General features: G+C 34.7%; 1 protein-coding gene across 2 annotated transcripts; it reads right to left on the bottom strand.

The window, feature by feature from the left end:
• Positions 1-8,178: 8,178 nt before the first annotated feature.
• On the bottom strand, positions 8,179-21,884 carry LOC131976456 (ubiquitin-conjugating enzyme E2 E1-like). Of its 2 annotated transcripts, none has more exons than XM_059339500.1 (6): positions 21,752-21,884; positions 18,902-19,085; positions 17,835-17,885; positions 12,774-12,906; positions 10,007-10,154; positions 8,179-8,467 (listed from the first exon to the last, which is right to left on the bottom strand). In XM_059339500.1, exons 2-6 carry the CDS (start codon positions 19,054-19,056, stop codon positions 8,370-8,372), a joined length of 585 nt encoding a protein of 194 aa, XP_059195483.1. In that variant the 5' UTR covers positions 19,057-19,085; positions 21,752-21,884; the 3' UTR covers positions 8,179-8,369. The 2 variants fall into 2 exon arrangements, with proteins under 2 accessions (XP_059195483.1, XP_059195484.1); XM_059339501.1 differs by lacking the exon at positions 21,752-21,884 and adding an exon at positions 20,978-21,216.
• Positions 21,885-25,594: the final 3,710 nt, after the last annotated feature.

Raw genomic sequence — 25,594 nt, 5'->3', positions numbered from 1 at the left:
CATATTGGACACCTTTATTTTTATTTTTATACAAGTTTTTATATATATTTATATAGATATATTTATTTATTGTGACAGTCCACAGTATGTATTTATTAACAGGTTCTGCTCACCAGTTCTGTGTTATGTGTACTGCGGAAGCCGAGCAACGATATTTCGTTGCCAGATTCACTGTTGTGTTTTTTGTGCAATGACAATAAAGAAAGTCTATAATTGTTGGTGTGGTATTAGGTTAAGCACACTGTGTTTGTCTATACTTTGGAGATGCAGATAAGATCACATTTTATAACAAATTATTGCACAAAACAAGGGAATTTCAAAGGGTTCACATGCCACTGTAAAAACTGGGAAATCGTCACCAGCCTCAGCTGCACTTTGTGTTGAACAATAAACTAAGATGGTAAATCATACTCTGAAAAAAAAACAACTGTTGTTTTTACGGTGAAAAACTGGCAGCTGTGGTTGCCAGAACTTTACCATGATAAATATGGTGCAACTTTTTCTAATATTACCGTAAAATGATATTAGCACTGTTGATTTCACATTTAAGAATGCCTTTTTTTCCCATATTTTACTGTAAAAAAAATAAAATCAAAAGAAACGCTGTTCTGCCATATGATTGACAAGAAAATACTTTATAAATGCTGCATAAATTAAAGATTTTACCATTAAATATTACAGTATATTTCTGTTAGAGATGGTGTTTAGTACATTTAACAGTGAGAAAAAAATAAATGCAAAAATTACAGTGTTGTCTTGTATATATATTACAGTATATTTTTGTTACAAACACGGTGCCAGAGTATTTTAAAGTGGAGTAATGTATTTTTTTTTTTAAATAGAAAACTGTAAAAAAAAATACTGTTTTGGCTGATATATACATTTACGGTGTTTCATTGTTACTGAAACTGAATGAACTCATTTATCATTTTACGGTCTTTTACTGTCATGGTTTAGCAGTTTTTCACCGTAAAATCTACAGAAATTTTTTTTTTACAGTGCATGGTAACGCCTATAAAAAAATGTGACCTGCTAACGTGATCTGTATGATGGATCAACAACAAAGTACACAATGAGAGCATAATAATGCTATTTGAATATACTTGGCAGCTATTAACACAGATGTGGTTAGAACACCACGTCTTGCTCCCTTGACTTTAATTAGTTGTAGTAACATGACCAGGCTACGCTCACTGGATCATGAATCTCTCTCTCTCTCTCTCTCTCTCTCTCTCTCAGCTGGTTACTGAACATGGAAAGTGAGTGACTGAATGAATCATTAACATTTACACATGTTGACTGGAGGAATTTCACATTTGGGATTTGTTATTGCACTCGCAGAAAACCTGCTGTGTTTGGAAACGATTGACTTGGTGCAAAAAAAAAAAAAAAATTGGGTCCTTTCATAAGAGGCTCACTCAAAGAAAAAGAGGGCCAAACATCGGTCAGTTTAAAAAAAACAAAAATGTGTACCACTAAAAAGTGTAAGAGTGAGGGTTGATTGATTTACCAGGCTTCTGTTCAAACTCCTTCAAGAGATTTAAAGTTTAACCCTTTGGAGTTTGGGGCAATTTTGTCGAGTTTGGGCTCCTTTTCATTCTGCCTGTATGTGTTGATATAATTGTTTTCAGCACAACCTCACCTATATGACCTGATATTATTTTCTTCATTTTGACTTACTGGATCAACATTTTGAACACAAAAAACAAAAACACACATGAAAACACACAAAAAACACACCAAAAACATAAAAATAATTACAAAAAACACACACATAAAAACACAAAAAACACAGATGAAAGCAGTAAACGCAAAAGATTGCATTAAAAATGCTGAATATAAAGAAAATAAGAACAATCTCTGCAAAAAAGTAAAATTATGTTACTACTACTATTCATTTTTATTGCTGAAAAAGGGTTAATGCATTAAATCGGACATGGAAACTTGTGGAAAAGCCAAAACTTTAGAGAAAAGCTGACAGCAGGGCTCCATGCTGCTTAGTTTTTACATCCTGATGTCATGAAGAAGTCGTGCTCCGGTGCTTTTGTGGACTCCAGAGGGTTCATCACAAAATCAAACGTAGTTGTGAGGATATATTAGGACATTTGTGTGTGTTTAAAATTCAGAATTAATTCATGAATAATGTGAAGAACTTGTCAACAACTATAACTTCAACTGTGAAGACATATTTGATATTATCGCTGATAACAAAACTAGAATTCATAGTTTTCTCTTGTCTGTTACACTCTTGACTTGATACAAAGTCTTTGATAACAGAAATTTCATGTCAAATCAAAATAAACTGCCTTAAATCCAGAGAAAAGATAAATAATTATTCCCCACAGTTATATTGTGGCAACATACACAAGTATTCTTTTTATTTTATATTGCTTGGCACAGTTTTTTTTCTGAATTGATAAAAATAATAAAAGAATATAGTATAATATAAACATACATGCATACAGACACAAACTGAGCCTTTGGTTGGGCTCAGGTCTGAGAGCAGCTGATGACAGACAGTCAGTGTGGGCAGGTGATATAAAGGAGGCTCTGTGCTGTGAAAATGTTGCTCATTCAGTGTCTCAACACTGTAATACTGTATCTAATGTAGTTTTTATGCAATGTAATTAATCTGCTTTTATCCTCTGGGGTCTATGATCACGCTGGTGTGATCAGATAAGTCTTTTTTTAAAGCGCTGTAACAAAAAAACGAGGTAACATGGAGTGCTGCTGTCAACTTCACTCCAAATTACAGACTTGAAACTTTCTCCAGTTTTTTGTTTGACGTTCCGAGGTCATGTGAAACCAAAGATATGATAGTTTTAATTTGATAGTACAAAAATATTTATTCAAGTGTAAGAGCGGCCCTCGTGACGATATTTTGTGGCCCCCACCTTGATACGAAAGTTTAATGTGAGTTTTATATGAATGGCACTTTACCGTGTTGTGTGTGGAAGGTCCCTTTAATTACTTTTTTGGGGGTAATATTGTGTCTTTTTTTGGTAATTTTGTGTCGTTTTTAATAATTTTCCGTCTTTTTTTTTAACAGTTCTGTGTCCTTTTTTTTTTGGTAATTCTGTGTCTTTTTTGTAATTTTGTGTCTTTATAAAATACTTTTGTGTCTTTTTTAGTAATTTTGTGTCATTTTATTGTTATTTTTGTGTCTTTTTTAAGTAATTTAGTTTTTTCTGTCATTTTTTTTAGTAATTTTGTGTCTTTTTTTGTCATTTTGTGTCTTTTTTTTAAATAATTTTCTGTCTTTTTTTAATAATTGTGTGTCTTTTTTAATAATTTTGTGTATTTTTAAAATAGTTTTGTGTCTTTTTGGTCATTTTCTTTTTTTTTTTTTAATTTAGTTTTTTGGTCATTTTTTTGGTCATTTTGTGTCTTTTTTTTTGTTGTTGTAATTTTGTATCTTTTTTGGGGTCATTTTGATACTGCCTCCAGCGGCCCCCAGGTAATTTCTGTTTGAGACCCCTGCTATAAATAAACATGTTTTTATGGTAATTTTTAATGTATAGTTTTATTATTATTTGAATTTTACCTTTATATGTTCATATTTGTAACCTATGTTTACATTTTTCAGTTCTTAATCAGTTCATTGAGCATATTTGTGTTTTTATTGCCCTAAATAGTAAAATTTTTATTTCAGATTTCATGATTTTTGTGTATTTCTGGGCTCAATATGTTAATAAAGTGGGTTAAAGTGAAAAAATAATTGTCAGATCATGTTGAAGTTGTGCTAAGAAAGTACCAAATACCAAGCATGAGTATAGTAAATATTATGTGGTATATAAAGGGCAAATAGGCTCAAACCCCAGAGGGTTAAACAACATCAAATCATATTATTCAGCATTGCCTTTAACACACTGCCCCATGTCTTTGTTTTATCTTTTACATGTTTTATTGTTCTCTATTTCCCTAATTTTAATGGTTATATTTTCAAGGTTTTCAAGGTTTCAGGTTTAATATATTCCTTGGATTTTTTAAAACCTAATTTTAATGATTACTTACAAAGTTATTACAAAAAACAAAATTAGAATTAAATTACATGACACAATTCAGTTTTGATGTTTTTGAGAGTGAAAACTTTTTGGTTTGGTTAAGGTATACCAAAAGTGCTTGAATTTTACTCCGTAATCTTATTTAAAAAGCTGTTGAATCCCTTCTAATGCCTTGCACCGATTTATTTTTATATTTCACAACACTTTATAGATCCTGTTGTTCTTAGCAGAGATGTTCTTGGTATTTGATGTCTCTTCTGTTTGTTATTAATTTAAGTGTCTGGTTTCACTGTGCAGTGTTAACACTTGTACAGTATTTAATTTGCATATCATGAAGCACTTTGAGGCACACCCTGTTTACAAATGGTGCAATATGAATAGAGTTGTATTATCTTTAAACGGGGCACAGTAATTAATTTTGTTTCATTACCACATACAGCGTCCTGCTGACGCCAACACTCCTGCTTGAGTAATGGTTGCTATAAACTAAATATTTGTGAGCTGCTTTTAAAGATTTACATCTTCAATAGGAATAAATGAGCTTTGAAGCTAAGAGCCACAGACAGAAACAAAGACATATATCGTCTTATATTGTATACTTCAAAATCTGGTGTCTTTGTTTTATTTGATTGCCTTTTATTTACCTGATAAAAAAGTTTCTTTAAGAAACCAAAAAGGCAGCATAAAACACTGTTAACCTGGCAGCAGGAGGTGACTGGAACCATTAAGTCATGTGTGAGTTTAGTTTCTCACAGCAAATTTGACGAAACCAAGTAATGTCTCAAACATTTGTCAATTTAAAAAAATACATTGCTTCTTTTGGCTTGTAAACAACAACTGTATATATCGTCCTGGGACTGTACTGCCCTACAAAGTCTAACTGCAGTAACTCTGCAAAAGGTAAAACTGAGAAAAACTGCTGTAAAAGTTTTTTAACTGGCCAGCCAAATGGGTTATAGGTAGGTAAGTGATATGACACTTATTTCTACATGTATTGATGTCATTTTTATGCTCAAAATCATGATTATTTATATGACCTTTGACCCCAAAAACATAGTTACTGCATTGCTGTAAAAGGTTCTAATAGTAATGATAAACAGAGTGAAGTAACTATAATGTTGTTGTCTTCTCTCAGCTTTTATATTTTGTTTTCAGTGAATAAACATTTTCAAATTGATTTTGTTATCAGTGTGTTTAAAAGTGTTTAACAACTCTATTCAAATATGTGCATATTTTAGACTTAATATTATAAAGTAATGTTATATTTTAGTCTTGATATAGATTTATCTCACTTTTTTACTTCTTCACTATCTAGATAATAATTCCTCCCTTTTATTTAATCCCATTCAAATAAACTTATAATTTATTTTTTTATTTTATTTATATTTTTATGTTTAAATTAGTATATATATCCAAAGCAGACCGTGGTAAGTGCAATTACTGCTTGGTTTTGAGTTGGATTTTGTGGTTTTTATATCATTATTTCTCTGAAATAAAGCAAAATTGAAATCTAAAACTGTGTCACAAGATAAAACAGACATCAAGGAGTTCATTTTAAGTTATAACTCAATTTTGACCAAAAATGTAGTTACTGCAGTTTGACTTTGTAGAGCAGTGTAGGCTGGTGTACAAACAGATAATGAATGGCAAAATAGATAATATGAAGTATTGTAGAGTAGATATTTACATACAGGCTGAGATAGATGCAGCGTTTCTTTACCTTTTCTGCCTACATGATGCAGGTGAGGTGAGCTCAGGTAGCAACATTTAGAGAAAAATGTTGCTCCTGACATGAAACACTTTGAGGCCTTTCATCTCTGCAGCCAAGCATTCACTAACGCTGAGTGGAAGGAGTCACAAAGAAGGATTATCATGTTATGAACTTAAAGCTGCAACAGAGACTTTAAGTAAAGAGCTGCTGCAGTTATTAACTCAAGTAGAAATCCTGCTTTGCAACTAAGACTGGCACCCAAAGGTGACAGCTTCTGTTGAATAACAACTGGGAGCAATCAGGAAAATCAGCTATGTTACAGCTGGAAAATAATCAATTACCATGTACTGATTTTTACTTTAAGCGTTTGATGTGAGTTTCAATAACTGAGAAAAAAAATATGAAATCATAATTAGTAGTAGTTATCTTAGCCACTGGTGATTGCAAAGGATACCATTTATATTAAGAATAAATAAAAAAATAAAACAAATAGCTTAATAAACATTAGTACTGTATATTCAGAATCAGTCAATTGCTGACAATTAAAATAAATAAAAATACAATAAAAGTTACCTAAACATTATATTCAGTGTACATTCAGTGTTAGTTAATTGCTGACTATGTAAAAAAACCATTAGTTCTGTATATATTTAGTATCATTTATTTGCTGACAATTAAAATAAATGAAAATATAATAAAAGTTACATAGACATTAGTACTATATATTCAGTATCAGTCAATTGCTGACCATGTACATAAAAAAAGCTTTAGAAAATTGCTGGCCAGTAAATTAATTAAATACAAAATCAAATAAAAAGCTATTTAAACATTAGTACTGTATATTCAGTATTAGTCAGTTAGTCTGAAAATAAAAATACAATAAAATAATAAAAGTTACATAAACATTACTACTATATATTTAGTATCAGTCAATTACTGACCATTAAATCATTTAAATATAAATACAATTAAAAAATAAATAAATAAACATCAGTTCTGTATATTCAGTATCATTCAATAGCTGACAATTAAAATAAATAAAAATATAATAAAAGTTACCTAAACATTATATTCAGTGTGTATTCAGTGCGAGTCAATTGCTGACCATGTAAATAAAAAATATAAAATAAAACAATAGCTACAGAAAATTGCTGGCCATTACATTAAATATATATATATATATATATATGTATATTCAGTATTAGTCAGTTGCTGACAATTAAAATAAAAATGTAATAAAAGTTACATAAATATTGTATTTAGTACCAGTCAATTGCTGACCATGAAATACATTAAATAAAAATACAATAAAAAAAAAGCTATATAAACATTAGTACTGTATATTCAGTATCAGTTAATCACTGGTCATGTAAATAAAAATTTAATAAAAATAGAATAAATGCTAGAATACAACAGTTATTCTATTACTTTGCATCTTTTTGTAGTATGGGAATGTTTTCTTTGATCACATTTATTGACAATGCAGCTATTTGCTTGTTGAACTGTTAAAAACATGAGTAAGAAAAGTCTTATAAATTGCATTAATGATTACATTATAACAGGGTCCCTGGTAATCCGTTACCTATTACATCATAAAACACTTACCTTCCCAAAACTTCTGCGTTGATGTTAATAAAAAATTCAGTTGTCTGTATTAATAACAAACTGTGATTAAAAACACTAAAGCTTTTTAACATATGTGAGAATAACAGTGGAACAGTTTAATGCATTGATCATTGATTTGATCTATTTAAATGTGATTCTATGCACATTTTCCACATTATGATCTATAGTTATACAGACAAAATGTCTTAATCATAGTCAGTTATCTTAATCATCTCTGCCACGCTGTCACGTTTTCCTGCATTATAAATAAAACAGGTTTATATATGGCTGATGTTTTGACAGCGAACCATTAGCGCCACTTTTATGTTTATGATGCTTATTAATAGATTTCTTAAACCAGTCATTAGAAACATGTGGCAGCTGCCAGAAAACTATTTGAGATTTCTTACTTTAACATTTATAGGCTCTATATAATGATCTAATAAATGGATTATAGCACAATATAATGCAGCTGTAAGGAGAAGAGGACATTTAAGTGTTTAAATGTTCTTATCTCATTAAACCTATGTGTCAACAGTTAACCTATGGAGATAAATGTAATATTTGACACTTTTATTTGTTGCTGTATTGTCATTCCTAATCTGCAGTTTGATTTTAATCTGTGGTTTGATTTGAATCTGTTTATATACAATTATTCTTATTTAAGTGTTTCCTCTTATGTAGCTCCTTTTCTCATTGTTGCAGTTTGTTATGTTTTCTATTTATTTATTAGTCTTGTAAAGCACTTTGCTGGGAGAAGTGCTACATAAATAAAGTTTATAACTGTGAGTGATTAGCAGGTATGCGTGTGGAATCCACCCTTTAAATTACAAAAAAAAACCCAGAGGCAGACAAGACTTCCTTTCCATTGTGTTCCTTTATTACCATATTTGTGGAGATAACTTAATCAGGAAGCAAAAAATATACCAGACAATAAAGTACTAAAAATCTGAGATAGAAATAACCCCCCAACACAAACCGCCCGGAGCCCCCCACCCCGCCGCCTCCTCCTCCTCCTCCTCCCCCCGCTGCTGCCGTCCTCTGTGGGTTTATGTGGCGTAACGCTTCGTCCACTGTTTGGCTGTTCGGTCATGTTCCGCTCTGTTAGTCGTGTACTGGGTGGCGATGCTTCCCACCAGGGGGTCGGCTGCACGGAAAAATAGGTTTCAAGTTAAGTTTGTGTTCACAAAGAAATGACAAACACACAAAGAGAGGAAGAAGACACCAGAGGGCTTATAAATAAATCTCATGACGTTTACATTTTGTTCCACTGGATTAACATCTGGCTCTTTTCAACTGCGATTTTTCTTTATTTAGAAACATATTGCATAGAATAAATAGTGAAAATAAATAGAAATAGTGCATGGAAAAAGAAGATTTCATCCCATTAGGGTAAAATGTTTCTAGAAATGTTGGTACTTACTCCCCTACATGGATTAACCAGTTTCAAAAATCTTTTAAGAAAGACTTTAAGGGATTAGAAAGGGTTTTTTTTGGACGTTATGAAGTAAAATATCTCAAACAGAATCATTTAAGTCGATTCCCTGTCATAGTGTTAAAATAAATCAGCACTCTGACGTCAAACAAATGAGGTGCTACGCCTGCTAACTACTGTCTGTCACCCGAAATGATAAGTAAAACGCTAAAACTTCACTGCTTTTAAAAATAGAACATGATGTCCTGATGACGCTGGGTTTCATTAGGAAATAAAACCCAGCATTGGGAAAATGTGTTCAGGTGACATTTAGTGAGCTTGAAAGGTGATTTAAATCACTTTGCTGAAATGCACAGCGGACTGAGCTTTCGGATTTGTTTTTTCTCCTCGTGTGTCTCGTGTTCATTGACTGATGTGACACACTGAGAGAAGTAGGGCAGAAATCAGCGAGGTCTGAAGAAAGCCAAAAAAAGCCAAAAACAAGACAAAAAATGGGCAAAACCTCCCTTTAGAACAGAGATGGGCAACTTAAATGCTGGAAGGGGCCACGATTTTTCATCAACACTACCACAGGGCCACATATAGGACCGTACACTTAACCAGATATGATGAAACTACAATTTTAAATATGTTTACAGTGCAGTAACTTAACATATTTCATGCTCAAATGCATGTTTAACAGTATAAATAGGTATACAAAAGGTTTGAGGCAAATAAAAAATAACCACTTACTGTGATTTCTTTTTTTTCAGTGCAAGCAGACCAACATTAATTGCAAGAAGTCATTTTGTGCATTTTTACACAGCACTTTTAATATTTCATGCTCAAATGCATGTAGTTGTACTGAGGGCCACTTCAAGTGAGGGTGCGGGCCGTATGCGGCCCCCGGGCCTCCAGTTGCCCATCCCTGCTTTAGAACATGTGCACGTGTCAGAATAACAGAATCAAACCTCTGTGTTAGATCTGATGTGCTCAGTTTGCTGCAACATGAGAAAATAATAATAAGTTGCTGCACATTCTAGCTACAAGGCCATGGTTTATTAGACATCAAGAAAAATAATTATACCGCTGTCATCATCGGGATAATCTTTATTTTTGTGCCTCTTTTTCACCTACTTTGAACACAGCCTGTTGCAACAAACGGCAAACTGTGAAGTTGTAGTTGTTGAAGTCCACCGCGGACAAAAAAACACAACCATGCATTCAGCAGGTGGGTCACTGTGAAGGCGCTCTAACTAGTCTGAGTCTTACCTGGGTTACAGTCTGTGAGCAGGGAGCAGATGGACAGCAGCACCTTGGAGATGGTGAGGGCGGGGCTCCAGTTGTCCTTCAGGATGTCCAGACAGATCACCCCCTGGCTGTTGATGTTGCAGTGATAGATCCTCGTTCGAAATGTTACCTGCACACACACAAACAGTGTGTCAGGGAGGGAAAACATTCCTAATGCTGTTTATCCACAGAGTTAACCGGCAGGGATGCACCGAATTGTTAAATCCTTTTGGTTGTGTTTTATGTTGTTTGTGGTAATTTATTTCCTCTTTGTGCCAGGAAAACATATCACATAACATTTTTTGTAAAACTTAGACAGAAATTTAGTTGTCGTTTTTTAATTCATAGAGGAACACTTAATTTAAACCGTCATTGTTAAACCTGCAGTCGCTGCTTCACTGAACATTTCTGTGTTTTATCTGCAGGACATGAAAGCCCTCTGGTGGTTGAAAAGAGGTACTTCTAAAAAAAAACAAAAAACAAAAAAAAACAGGAAACGCCATCTGCTGTGACTTCTGCTTTCCCAAGACTATCACAAAGAACTTCTCATTAAAAGCAGCAGTCAGTCAGCAGTGAAAGCACATGATTTATTTAAAGTAAATGTCCTGATGGAAACTGAAAACATCACTTCACAAGAACAAGTGAGCTGTGGTGATGTCAGCCAATGCCTATCATCACAAAGATGTAGATACATTTATTTCAGACCATGTTTCACACGCAGCCTGAACGGGTATTTTTAAATCTTGTGTTCACCTTTGCCTTTCTTACTTCATGAGGCTGTTTTCTGTTGATGTTTATACAGTAAATCTTCCTTTAATACACACATACACACAAAGGACCAAATGTGTATTCTGTCAAGAAGATATAATGTTTCAAAGCTGAGACAATTTAAAAAAAAAGTTTGCTTTAGCTTGAAACAAACAGTGGAAACAAATACCTGCAAAAATACAGAAATATTGTGGAATAGTTCCTTTGTTTTTAATCTCTCTATAACTTTTCCACCCTCCTGTGTTTTTTTTTTACTGATATCACAATTTGTTTTATCCCACTGGGGAAAAAGCCTTAGTTAAATAAACAAAACAATGTTTTTCCATCAGGATCACAGTGGTCATATTTGTTACATGATGTAGCATAATTAGTGGAAATCCATCTAGTCCTCACAGACAAAGAGCTTAGAAAGTAAAAGCTTTTATTATGGAGGAGAAAATCCCAAATGTCAGCTATATTGATGTCTGACAATTGACTTTATGTGCCATCTTTTACAGCTGATCCATCTGTTCATAAGAAAACAGAAGCTAAAAGGGTTTGTCAGGTCCAAGAGAACAAGAGTTTTTACAAAAAATGAGGACAAGCAGCATTGTTAGGACACCACTCCAGAATGCAAATCTGTATATTAACTGCAGAAAGTAGGTTTTCCAGATAACCGTGTTGTTTTGCTGGTGTGACTCTGACAGGCTCTGCTGTTGTTTTGCTCCAAGAGAAGCTCAGTGAAAAGACAGTAAGCACTTTGTTTCTGCTGCAAAACGTCAGACAAAAACACAACACACAGCTAATTGTTAAGTGAGAGTGATCTGACAGAGGCTAAATATTACTTGGTGCATAATTTATTTGTGTCTGTTTACATAGTTTGTTTTTCCTGTTGTCAACCAAACCCATTAAATGACCATAATTAACAGTCAACTCCTCTGAGCCACTGAGCTCCATTGTTGTCCAACGACTTTTAAAAACGTCTCACAGCCGCTCCATTGAAGCATCAAACTGTGACATGTCATGTGCTGCTCGAAGTTCGAGGAACTAGAGGAGTAAAAGCTCACGACGTCACAGACAGGCGATTAAATTAAACGCACCATCACTGTGAATAAATGTACAGATTTCTCTGAGTCTGATCATTTGGGGTAATGTTAGTACAGAACTTTGAAAAGGACCGACCTTATTTTGTATACATTATTAGACATTTTAATGTAGAAATGTTACATATTATACCTTTACCTTTACTTGCTGCCATTGCTACTGCAACACATTGAAAACTAATTCTAGTGGCAAGAACAATCTGTGACAGCAGCAGAAACTCCCTCATGTCAGCGTGCAGTTTACTGGCGTCAGGTTAAACAAAGTATAATTTTTCTTATGAACATGTGAAGTGCCACTTTTAAAAAACTAAAATTTATGAGGTTGAGCATCATTTTGTCCTGCTTTAAAGCTGATTCAGAACACTATGGTTGGTGTTTGTACACTTCTTTAAAAGTTACTAATTAGAGCCCGATGGATAGATCAGTAGGCAGATATTATCGGCTTATCTATATAGGTGTATAGTTGTCTGATAAGTGCCGTTATGAAAACCTTTTTTACACAATATATAATGCAGAAAATGTTGCTTGGCATGATTTAGTACTGGCTTTAGCTCCTAGACTGACACTGAACATTAATGATGTTTATTTAGCCATTAATTTTATTCCTATTTACTCTTCATTTTCTCATTATTTTCATAGAAGTGGCTGAGAAAAGTGCTAGATTGTTTGTATAATGTATAACAATGCTAAATATTATTTTATTAAAGTTTTACGCTTGAGAAAGTAGCTCCCTGGGTCCATTTGCAGAGTGGTGGAAAAAATTAGTGCACTAAGGTCTATCTTTATTCCAGCTCAAAAAATTACTATATTGGTACCATATTAGTTATAGATAAATTTTCAGTATCAGCAACGGTCTCAAAAAGCCCATATGGGTCAGGCTCTAGTACTGATATCGGTACCTTGGGGGGTTTGAAGGGGTAGTCGGGTGTGAAGGCGATGTCCAGGAAGAAGACGCCTCCCTCGTAGACGGAGCCCGGTGGTCCCAGGATGGTCGACCTCCACTCATAGATGTTATCTCCTTTTGGGCCAGCACTGCAGGCACAAAAATACTTCATTTACAGCTGCACAAGTACTTCCACACAGGAGTACTGAATGCATAAACCTTCACATCATCTCAGACGTCAATATTAAATTTAATGCATTTAAATTTTTCATTTCCCAAAACTCGGACTGGATTAATCTGCTAATGCACACCACGATTCATGTTTGAAAATTTAAACAATCAATGTTTATCTGTCTTGTTTCAACAGTATTTGGCATTCTACCTCCGTCTGTTTCATCAGCAATGCAGAGGAGAAGAAAAAGACCACGAGGGAAGAACAAACACATCATTACAAATCTCACAGAAAATACAGCTTAATAAATAAATAACTAAATAAAGTGAGAGGACAAGACACCCACGCACTGAGGAGGACTGTCAATACATCAATGTAGATTACATGCTTCTGTTGCTTTAAACGGATGCACCTGGATCTAGATCAATGGAGAAATCAATGCAGTGTGTACTACAGTATCAAACTCACATATTTATTCATGTTCTGTGTGTATAATCTGATGGATCGCTTCACAAGTACAGCTTAAAGATTTCATACTGGAGTATGTGGGCGTTGTATTTTCTTTGTTCAGTAAAGGAGCTGAACTAAAACCGACAATAAATGCTACTTTCCATTCAAGATTTGCTTCAAGTATGGTATTAAAGTTAAAATTCCACCAAAATTAACCAGATTCATTCAGCAGGAGTCGATGCCGTATGAATCATCCCCATTATTTCTGACGCTCAAAAGGATCAAAGGAAGAGCATCATGGGAAATCTTGTACTTGCACTGCCTTTGATGGATGAAAGCACATGTAATGTGTGCAAAAGTGAGGTTTCACATTTCCTCTGCCCTTAATTAATGATCACAATTTGGGACATAAAATGCACATTTTCACACATTTCTACAAAGGTGACTCAACACACATAAAAATGTACTTTTCCCTTCAAAATGTGGAGTGATGAAAGTTTCATTCCCCCCTGTGCATCATTCAGAGGATGCCTCAGTTCAAAGCAAATCCCCAGTGATGTGTCTACGCGTCATGATCTGTAATCTGTATTGATTTTTTCTCAAAGCGGCCCGGCCTTTATCCCTTGTACATGCAAAACATGTGGTCTTAAACCCCTTGGGGTCCTGAGTACAAGACATAATACTATTGATCCAGAGCTGTCGGGTGGGGCGGGGCGGGGCAGATGTTTCACTCTGACGGGCGGTTTTTGATCAACCTTAACATGGACGTTTGGCGGCGTTTTAGTGCGAGCTACGACACAGAAATAATCGATCCAGAGAGCACACTTTGGACTAATAAACTAGTTGTTAAAAGATATAACTGCAAATGTGACGGATGAGAACTTTCCAACACATGAAAGCTTTCCAAGTCGTTGATTTTAATGAGAAGAACACACGCTCAGCCTCAAACACTGTTTTGCTCTCATCTGCGTCCATGATAAGCCATTAAAAGATGCTAGAATTCATTTCATTTGACTTCAGATATACTGTATGTTGGTCAAGCTACATCAGATACAGTTATGACAGCTGGCCAAAAAAAAAAAAAAGCCCTTTCCATCAATCGAAGCAGTGTGGTGCATAGTTTCAGCACAGCTGGGCAGCAGTTATGTCTGCAGTATGAAATGTACTCAAGATGGAAACTTTGAACAGTCGAACAGCTTCAACTTCAAGAGTTTTCCAGAGTGGCGGCAGCAGCAGAGCTCGTTACAATAACACTTCAAATAAAACCTCAGGGAGATAGTAACTCAGAGTTTTTTTAATGAGATAGATTCATTTAATACAGAGCTGAAATTATTTAATTGATTGGCAGAAAATTAATCAGCTAAAACACCGGCTTATTCAAAGTTTTTTTTAGCTACATTATTGCTGACAGCAACTATTACAAATAGGACATGCTGCTCGTTTTTCCTCAGTTTTATGTTTTTGCAAACTGAAAAACTTTTGGATTTTTTGGCTTACTGGGTGAGACTGATAAACTGAGAAAATAATCTGCAGATACATGGATAACTGAAATAATTGGTTGTTAAAATTCTTATAGGCCTCGGTTTGTAAAGTTTTTTAAATTAAAGCACTTTCAAGGTACCTAAACCAAAAATATACAGACTCTCGCAGCCTTTATCATCACATCGAAATTATTACTATTAACTGAATTGTAAAAATAAAGTTTACAGAATAAATACCCCAGCAATGCAGCTGTTAATAATTGCACGTTTTACGTCATGGTTATTTAATGAATAATTATCAGTAATTAAAACACAAGATTAACAGTTAAGTTTAAGTATTTTCCAAACTTCCAATACTTTGCAAGAACCCTATAAATTAACCAGCCAATAAATAAAGAAAGAAAGAAAGAATTTGCACCACACTGAGCAGTACCAACAGATTTGCTTGGACCCTCAACAATTAAATTTGATGATTTGATTGATTTAAATCTGTACAATAAATTAGTTTGAACTACATGATACAAAGCCAGAAAGACATTAAGAGCTCATCACTTCAGTTTCATTAATATCACAGACGTGCTACACGACAAGTTAAGCTCGACTGCATGTTCACAATACGAACACTTAAATTATTACAAAGTACATTATCACATAATACGAGGTAGTCAATTAAACGTGGCTTTAATCCATCATGTGCCGGGGCAGGTTGTGTTTTAAGCTGTCACACTTCACCATTGTAATTAGGCCGTCCATTATGAATTTGCTGAAATGTCACAAGCCTATTGCTGAAATCTCAAACTGATGTTGTCCTTCAGCTTCGCAACTTTCAGCTGCAGTCATCCGTCCTTAATCCACAATTAAAGACGGTAATTTACCCATCATCCCTCCGTAGTCATGATACAGTCAGAGACACGAATCACCCTCCGAGTGTCACTCAAAGCTCCACTGAAAACTCTCACGATTTAAGTAGAAAAGCTTTTAACCGAAAGAACTGGGATACATGTCACCATTTCTGTTGTTTCCTTTTCCTCACATTATGTGAATGCAAGTCAAATTATCAGTAAATATAACTTTTATAAACAATATAAATCATTTGGAAGTAATAAAATAAATGTATAAAACATGATTGTAAGTAACTGCAGTAAAATAAAAACAGTCTTCTCTCAGATCCATTACTCTAACATTTCAAAGTAAAACATGTGCTTCACAGCAGCAAACTAACAGCTTGATTTTATAAACAGACTGACTTACAAATGAAGGCTGTTTGCCTGGAAGGTGGCAGGTAGAGAGAATAGACTTGCTATTTTTCCCACCCAGCCTCAGACAGAGAAGCTGTTGTTTTAAACATGAGAAACAGTCTGAAGAAAATCGAACAAAAATTCAAAATAGAAACTGACTTCTTTTTTTTTTGAAGACTGTGTGTGAATACCAAACTGTTTTCTTCCAGTTCACAACAACTATCCAGACGGTGTTCATTTCTGGGCCGGTCTGTGGCCTGGGGTGGCTTGTTTGATCTACTGAGCCATGATGGCAGAGATTTCTCTGTCTTTCTTTTTCTCCTTTCACAGGGAGAGGTCAGAGGTCAGGCTCTGCTGCAGAGCTGCAGCCCGCAGCAGGGAGGGCTTCAGTGAGTCGCCTCAGGGCGCTGCAGGAGGGAGCACGCCTGCTGCGAGCTGAGCTTGAACCCAGAGCGTCTGGTTTTAAGGATAATCTTTAAAATCACACCACTGAAGTAAACTGGGCTGCAGAAAGGTCAGTCATACAAAGGGACTGGTACAGAAACCAGGTTTTAAACAGGCTCCAGTGGGTTAAATTATTAAGACCGCAGTATTGATAAGCTGCACATTATCCATTCTTTTATTGTTTTGTTTTTTTAATTTATTTTGGTTTAATTTATAATCAGGCTGCAGCACCTCCTCTACTCTCCATGTCGAGACTGAGCGCCTGCAACTACTTCTAGCCTTTGCAAGTAAAAAAAATAAATATGCTGTTCAACAAGCATACACATATAAACAAAAAAGGGAAAATTTTAGTCTGCTTTGTCTGCAGTTGCTCATCTGCCACACAGCAAAGTGTGACATCTCTCTAAACAGATCTCTGCATATGCATGCAGAATCTATGAGCAACAACATAACATGAGCCTTGTAGTATACATTTGTAGTCCTAGTAGTATTTAAGCTAGCTTTGGTTGAATACCAGGAAACAGTTTGTGTGGAGAGGTCAAAAAGCAACCTTGAAACGCATCAATTATTATTAAGATTAAGCTTTTTGTTATTATTCAAGTGCAGTTATCTGTTTAAAGAGATTATCCAAAATGTCGTCTGGACCTAGAACACAGACAGAAAGTATTGATAAAGTTGCTTATCAGGCTGTAAATAATGACCAGAGCAGAGGAGTCTTGGTCTGAATCTCCGTTATCCAGATTTTCTGCCAATTGACAAATTGGTTAATTGATTCAGCTCTTTGAGTTGTTTGAGTGCCATGCTTCCCCGAGAATGGTTTACATTCTTCAACTGAAAATAAGCACTATTACTATACTATGTCCTAATACTTTGGCAACTGCAATGGTGCATTTAATGGTGAATGGTAATAATAGGAAATATTCCAGTCTTACTAATACACACAGTACATAAGTAGGAGGAATGCACCGCAACTATGTAACCAATAAATATCTATTGTGGTTTCTTTGTAACACAATTTTATATATCGAGGACAGCATAATTGTACACATAATTAATGTGCTCAGGCCTAAGAATAGTTTTGATGTACTGATGTCTCACTTATAAAAACAATTAATGTGTAATTACAGCCTCGTGTTGCCATACACACTGAGGAATGATCCTAATTCAGATGAGTACTTTGAATCCGAGTATAGGAATTACTACAATTTCACCAGGAGAGAAATAGTGTGTTCCTAATGAGTGCATCACTGGAAAGACGACTAACAGACTTTAAAGCAAAAAAAGAAACCAACCTGCAGTTTGGCGGAGGGTCCAGTGTAATATCAGCCAGCTCTTTCTGAATCCTGCACACACAAAGAAATAATAAATCACTCACTGGCTCAACAGTTTTCCTCCATAAAAACATGACAATTGAAAAGATGCCATATGAAGTCCTTCAGCCACGAGGAAAATACAATAATGAAAAACTTGTCGTCCGGCTCTGATCTTTCAAGCATTATTGCCTCTGCCAAGGAGGTTTTGTTTTCAGTTTGATGCGTGTGTTTGTATGCAGAATTAAAGACAAACTACTGGGACGATTTTCATAAAGCATTGTGGAAGGGTGAAGCACGGGCCAAGGAAACACCCATTACATTTTGGAAATGCTCAAAATCATGGGTCATTTTTCAAATTGGTACATTTTGCAAGATAGGACATGGCCTTGGCATCTCTCCGAGTGCCCTTCTTGTTATGAAATGTGATTTATATGTTGTATTACAAATTAACTTTATTTATCTTTATCAGTTTGTGAGTAGTGTAATTCATGCTACTGGTTTCTTGTGTAAACGCAAGCAACAGTGATTGTGAAAGTAAGCTATAATAAGACCAAGAGTGTTAGACGTTTTGTTTCTTTTTCTTTTTCCACGGGGGAAATAAGGGAAGCAATGAGCTGCTCACTCATCTCTGCTCACAGCATATACTAACTGTACATTATCATCTATTAAGAAATTAGCATGTGTTCCTCTATTATAGATTTCTTCCTGTATGAAAGCTGAACCATGATGCAAGGTGGAAGTACTAGAATACACAGCTTCTGCATTTTTGTCTGCAGTCCAACTTCATTGTAGCTTCACTGAAAGGATGTCAGAGCCTTGTTGCCTATTTATCTATTTAAGACATCACCAAATTGCAAAAATAGTTTTGTTTTATTGCTAAAAGTGTTCTTTTTACATGTGACTTTCCTCTCAAGAGAAATCCCACATTAATAAATGAAAGAACTCTGATTAAAGTCAGATGTAAGCAGAAACAGCTGACTGATTGTGAGATAAATCTGGTGAATAAAACTACTCATCTTTCTACAGTCTGGGGTTTTTATTTTTACCTTTTGGCGCTGGTGGTAAGCAGCTTGGAGGTCTTGCTCATGCTGGCTTTGCTCTCCCGTTTCTTTTTGCAAAGCGTGTCCCTCTGTCTGGTTTGGCTGGAGGAAGGCGGCGATGAAGAAGAGCTGGTGCTGGCACGGGAATCCTCATCCGACATACCGGTTTGGATTGGAACAGAGCCGGAACCTGAGGGGGGAGAAAACACAAACAAAAACAAAATGAGTGAAAAAATAAGGTAACACCACAGCTGCAAGTAGGTGGAGCAGTTTCATAAATATTTCTAACCAAAGCAGATGCTAACATACCCTCTGAGTGGCCACAATAGCAGACAGGTTCCAGCATACACAAGCTTCAGTTTCACTATTTATAAATATTAATTTGCATGTTTTCATAAGCAGCTGCTGGTTTACCTGCTACAGTACAAACACTGACACACTTCTCTGGGCTGTGGTATTTAAACAAGGCATGGGTCAATATGAAAATTTCATGCCATCATTATCCTGGACAGAATAACTGCGATTCACAATCCTAGCCTAATAATCATCAAAATGGGGATGGAAATTCAAAGGAAATTCAAATTGGACATGTCGGTCCACAGGGCTGCAGGTGGGCTCTTCATCTCCCTGTCATTCATTAGTTTAGAATTCACATTCGCTTTAATTTTTGTGTAGGATACAATGGCCTGGTTGAGCCTTCCATTGGTTTCCATGCAGATTTATTACAAATTTTAACCACATTTTGAGAATATCAGCAGTAGGAAAAGCCAATAAATGCTTGTTTCCATCCCCTAACTTGGAAACTGGCAACATATTCTTGGCTTTTAATTGATGTTAAATCTCAGCTGTTTACATTTGGGCAACATTTGCTTACTTACATCTGACCTTAGTACGTTATATACGACAAAGTCTAACTGCAGTAACTACACAAAGGGTAAAACTGAGAAATACTGCTTTAAAGTTTTTTTTAACGTTTTTTAACTGGCAAGCCAAATGGGCTAAAGGTAGGTAAGTGATATGACACTTATTTCTACATGTGTTGATGATGTAATATTTATGCTAAAAAATCATGACAAATATTTGACCTTTGACCCCAAAAATGTAGTTACCACACTGTGGTTTTGCTGTAAAAGGTTCTAATAGTAATGCAGAAACAGTGCAGTAACTACTATGTTGTCGTCTTTCAGCTTTTATATTTTGTTTTCATTAAATTAAGATTTTCAAATTGATTTTGTTATCAGTGTTTTTAAAAGTGTTTAACAACTCTATTCAGAGATTTGTGTATTTTAGACTTAATGTCATAAAGTAATGTTATATTTTAGTCTTAATATAATTTTATCTCACCTTTTTTACTTTATCACTATCTAGATAACTTCCCTATCAAATAAACTTATAATTTACATTATTTCATGTTTAAATTAGTATATATATCCAAAACAGGCTGTGGTAAGTGCAATTCACTTGGTTTTGAGTTGGATTTTGTGGTTTTTATACAATTATTTCTCTGAGATAAAGCAAAATTTAAATCTAAAACTGTGTCACAAGATAAAATAGACATCAAGGAGTTCATTTTAGTTATAAATCAATTTTGACCAAAAATGTAATTGTTGCAGGTTAGGCTTTGTAGGACGGTATAGTTATTTAGTTGACGTACAGCTGCATATTATCTTAATTATTCAAAATATAAGGTGACTAAAAATGTAAAGTTTTTGTGACTATGTGCCGATACCCATTTGCCAGTCTGGCAACCACTTGTCACAGTTAATGTCCTCAGTTCAACATGATTTATTAATTTATTTAACTGTTTTTGGGTTCTCTGTTAAACTGGGAGACAAGGGAAGTTTAGCCTGTTATACAAATGATCATTTTTTTGGTGAAGTATTCCTTAAATTGCAAGTATTCATAAATTACTGCTGGTTACCTGCCACAGCAGATTGCAGAGTCACATTTATTTGTATTCAGGTATTTAAACTGCCATATTCTTGTGATAACAGACTCAGATGTTAAGTATTTTGATGGAGGTGATTATGAGGAGCTGTGTCAACATTAGATGTGTACTTAAAGTAATTATCAATACATTACCAGGGAAATTATACTCATAATCATCTGGCTGTTGGAGGGGGGCGGCACACAAATCTGTTACCGCTTGCGATCTTATTTTCCGTATTTAACGTTTCCGTGACGGTGAACGAGCTGCCGTTAGCCGACGAGCTAGCGAAGTGCACCGTTCACACCCGCACGCGTTCAACTTAACCCTTTCACGCCCGTACACTCAACATTGCCAACTATATATAGATTAAATCCTTATTAATGTGAATGTTTAGTTAGTTTGTCGTGACCCCCATAAACACAGCTAGCGCTACCCGCAAACGGTCGCCCCCCCACCGCTCAACTCCCAACGGACAGCCAACACTCAGGCCCGACGACTTCGCTGGATGCGACTACTTCTTGGCCAGACGTTGGGGGAAAGCTGCTTGCTAAGCATCCTTTACAAGTGAACCGACATTCGTGATACAAATAAACACTTCGGTAGTTTGGGTTATTACACATAGTGTTGAGGTTGTGTTTATTGAAACACAGCTTTTAAATGTGCATTTCCAGGGTAATTATGGCAACGAGTCATTAAACGCGTCAGAGAGCAGCCAGGAACAACTCCGTTCCAGCACATAGTCGGAGCCCCTTTTCCGTGCAACCAACTAACCACGACCGTGTTGTTTGTTTCTTTTCGGCGTGTTCAGACAAACTGACCTTCAGCTTCACCTGGAGACACACACACAGCACACCGGCTCTGATACTCTGCCAACTCGGTAAAACATCGGCCGTGATTCATGTATTTTGCTAGCTAATAAAACTTACCCAGTCTATTGTGTCTGGAGCTCCGCCACAGTCTAGGCTGGCTGCTGCCTGTCGCCCTCTGCGGAACGGAAGTAGCCTACCGCGGCTGAGTGGGCTGTACGGCCCCGGTCCTACTGGAAACAGGACATCCTACATTATGTATCACTTTATACACATCATCTCACATATCTACACTCACTTTCATCTATTTAACATAACATTTGGATTTAACATCTTGCTCTAGCACATGTGCTGCTTTCAGTTTTTCTGCTGCATCTACCTGGAACATCTTACAACATTCACTCAAACTCAAAACAATTATAACTATGGGCCAATTCAAAACTATGATGACCAATAACTCTGCCTTCACTGTAACTGTTTTTAATGTCTCTGCATGTGTTTTGTCTGTGCTGTTTCGTGTTTTCTCTGTACTCTGTTTTGTGTTTTCTCTGTACTCTCGACATCATTGCAAATGAGGGGTTGCCCTCAATGATTCACCGAGAAAATAAATAAAGGATAAAGAAAAAAGAAAGAATGTGGTTGCAACAGGAGGAGGAACTTCTGAACTTCTGACTGACATTTACATCAATATTCACCTCATTTACCTGTGAAATAATAGAAATAACAAAGCCTAACAAATAAATTATTATAGTTTACAGACAGTAGCTCTACTTGCTGCACCACTGGCAATGGCCACATAATATATATATATATATATATATATATATATATATATATTCCCTAGTCTCTATTTTTTTCCTTTATCTTGATTTTATTTGAATGTTTAGCTCTTTATTTAAACATATATTGTATGTATTTTTTATAGTATTTTTTTTATATATTAATTATATATTAATTGAAAAGGTTCCCCTATTAATATATATGTATTTTAAAAAATACCCTATAGTTGCTTTTAATTTTTAATTTTAGACTTTTTACTGTATTGTATATATTTTTAATAGTATTATTTTTATATATTCATTGTATTTAAAAAAATACATTTTCAGTACAACTTACAACAAAGTACAACAAATAAATGAATATATATTACAGACAGTAGCTCTGCATTAGACAAAGAAAATAAAAAAAACCTTTATGAGCTCATAATTAAAATGCGGCCATAAATAGGCCTAATAACAGCTTATTATCATAATTTAAAGAAGATCATCTGTTAAGTGTGATGTGTTGTTTACTACATTCAGTGTGCTCATCTAATAGCACTCCAGCAATGACTAACTTGCTGCACCACTGGCCACAGAAACTGAAAAACCACTTAGACTGACCACATTTACATCTACGAATTACTCATGACTAACAAGGTAATATTACAGGGGACAGTTGTTGAAAATATTCATTACACACAGCAGCCCAGGAGCACATTTGTTACCAGTTTCAAGGGCATATTGTGGGTTGTTTGTATTTCTGTATTAATACGCTGTACTTTCTGCATTCATCACATGCAACCAACACTTCAAAACCTTATTTTAACTGCGTCTGGGGCAGTTAGCTACCAATAAATCACATAAGAGGTTTGTAAAGTGGAAGCAGTGCCTTACAGCAGGTAAATGAGCCGGTAAGAACATTACGTACTGTTACCTGCTGCTGGGTGTGTGAGTCTAAAAGGTAAGTCTCAAACTGTGAAAACTGCTGTGTCAATATTTTTGACTAAAAATGTGCAATTTGAAGTCCTTCTTTTAACTTTTTTGTAGAAAAAAAAGAAGCCTTTTCACACCTCATCTGTCTGTCAGTGTCTTTTCATTTTGGCTGTATAAAGAATACAGATTGTATTCATATGAAGTCTTCAGTGGTGGAAGAAGTATTCAGAATTCCTTTACTTAAGTAAAAGTACTAATGCCACACTGTATAATTACATAACTACAAGTAAAAGTCCTGCATTCAAAAATCATGTATCAGCATCAAAAAGTACTTTAAGTATCAAAAATAAAACTATTCAATATGCAGAATGGCCCCATTCAGATTGTTTTATATTTAAAATGTATTATTGGATTATTATTATTGATGCATTTATGTAAGCAGCGTTTTATTGTTGTCCAGGTAGGGTTAATTTTAACCACTCAATATCTTTTTTTATGGTTTGCTTTATAAATATGCATAATCATGTTAAATTGATCATGTTTTTTTATGTTAAATCTCGACCTGAAAAGTAACTAAAGCTGGCAGATAAATGTAGTGGAGTAAAAAATTCAATATTTGCCTCTAAATGTAGTTAAATAGAAGTATAAAGTACCTCAAAATTGTACTTAAGTACAATACTCAAGTAAATATACTTAGTTACAATCCACCACCTGAAGTATCAAATTATTTCATGTAATCTTGCACACAGGCCACACATCTAAAGAACAACATATATTGTTTTGAGATCCAGCAAACTTAATCAATTCAGACCATTTTATTACTACAACACATGAACTACACTAAGCCTTACCTCTAATCTTTGGCAAATGTATATCTGATGTTGTTATTCCAGCACCCGTTAATAGGCGTGGATGCTCTAGCCAGGTTGGCGAGCAGCCTGCTGGCTTCTGTCCTGCAGGCTACAGGCCCTGATATTATTTATGCATACTACCGGCCTATCAGAACAGTTATTACTATCTAAAGTAGGTTTTTTCTGTAATGCACAACGATCCTTACTAGAATACCGAATCTGCCAAAAATATAAAATAAGATAACAGAGCTGAGTTGGTTCTTTGCCGAAAAGCTTTTGTTGTATGATTAATTTATAATGCCACATTGTCACACTGCCAAACATGCTGTGTGCAGTGATTTGAGTATGAACACAACAAAGGCTTCTTTAAAAGCAGCTCAGTTCCTTCTGTTTTTAATACTTTTGATATTCACTTTAGGTCAGTGTTGGAATGTAACTTAGAATATTAGCTAAAGTGCTTCAAAGCGATAGTTTGGGTTGTGAGTGGGGTGTATGAGGTGCAGGTAGTGGCTAATGTTTATACTGTACCTTGTTCATTGAGTGTGATCGAAAAAGCACACTATATGTTATTCATCGGGCTTATTCTTATTCTGAAATAATGTATACATAGAAACGTTGGAAAATTCGTCTTCTCACTCAAATTCATCTGTTAAAGCTGTCAGAGTTATGGTTTCGGTGTAAACAGTTCAAATTGTAATCTAATGTATGGGTAGAGTCATGGGCCAGAGTCAAGCACACTCAACATTTCTTTAGAAATTTTCTAGTTTTACAGTTCTTTAATTTTAAATAAATTGTATATATTTTATAATATTCTTTTTAATATATTAATAATTTTTCCTGTTCTTTGTTGATTTAAAAAAAACACTTTTTTCAGTACTTGCTTTTATTTTATTTTATTTTCAGCTCATTATTTAAAAATATATTGTTTATTTCCTTTAAAGTATTGTTTTTAACTAGTTATTGTATTTTCCCCCCTATTAATGGCTATTTTTTACTTTTTCAGTACTTGCGTTTATTTTAATTTCCAGCTCTTTATTTAAAAGTTTTATATTTTTATAGTATGGTTTTTATACATTATGTTGAATTTTTTGCCATTCTCTTTTTAACGTCAGTACTTGCTTTCATACATTTTGGTTTCAGCTCTTTTTAAATTGTATTTTTCCCTTTTATTATTATTTTTTTTACTTTTTCAGTAGTTGCTTATATTGTAATTTTCAGCTCTTTATTTTAAAATATACTGTATATATTTTTTACCGTATTCTTTTTATATATTAATTGTAATCATGCATATTTATTTATTTTTTTAACTTTTTAAGTACTCTTTATTTTAACCACTTAACTAATTTTACTCTCTTCATTTGTATATATTTATTTTCTATTTTTAGGTTGGATTTTTTTCAGCACTGGCTTTTATTTAA

Source organism: Centropristis striata, chromosome 8 (assembly GCF_030273125.1).
Source record: "Centropristis striata isolate RG_2023a ecotype Rhode Island chromosome 8, C.striata_1.0, whole genome shotgun sequence".
Lineage (NCBI taxonomy): Eukaryota > Metazoa > Chordata > Actinopteri > Perciformes > Serranidae > Centropristis > Centropristis striata.
This window is presented reverse-complemented; position numbering and strand designations above follow the sequence as displayed.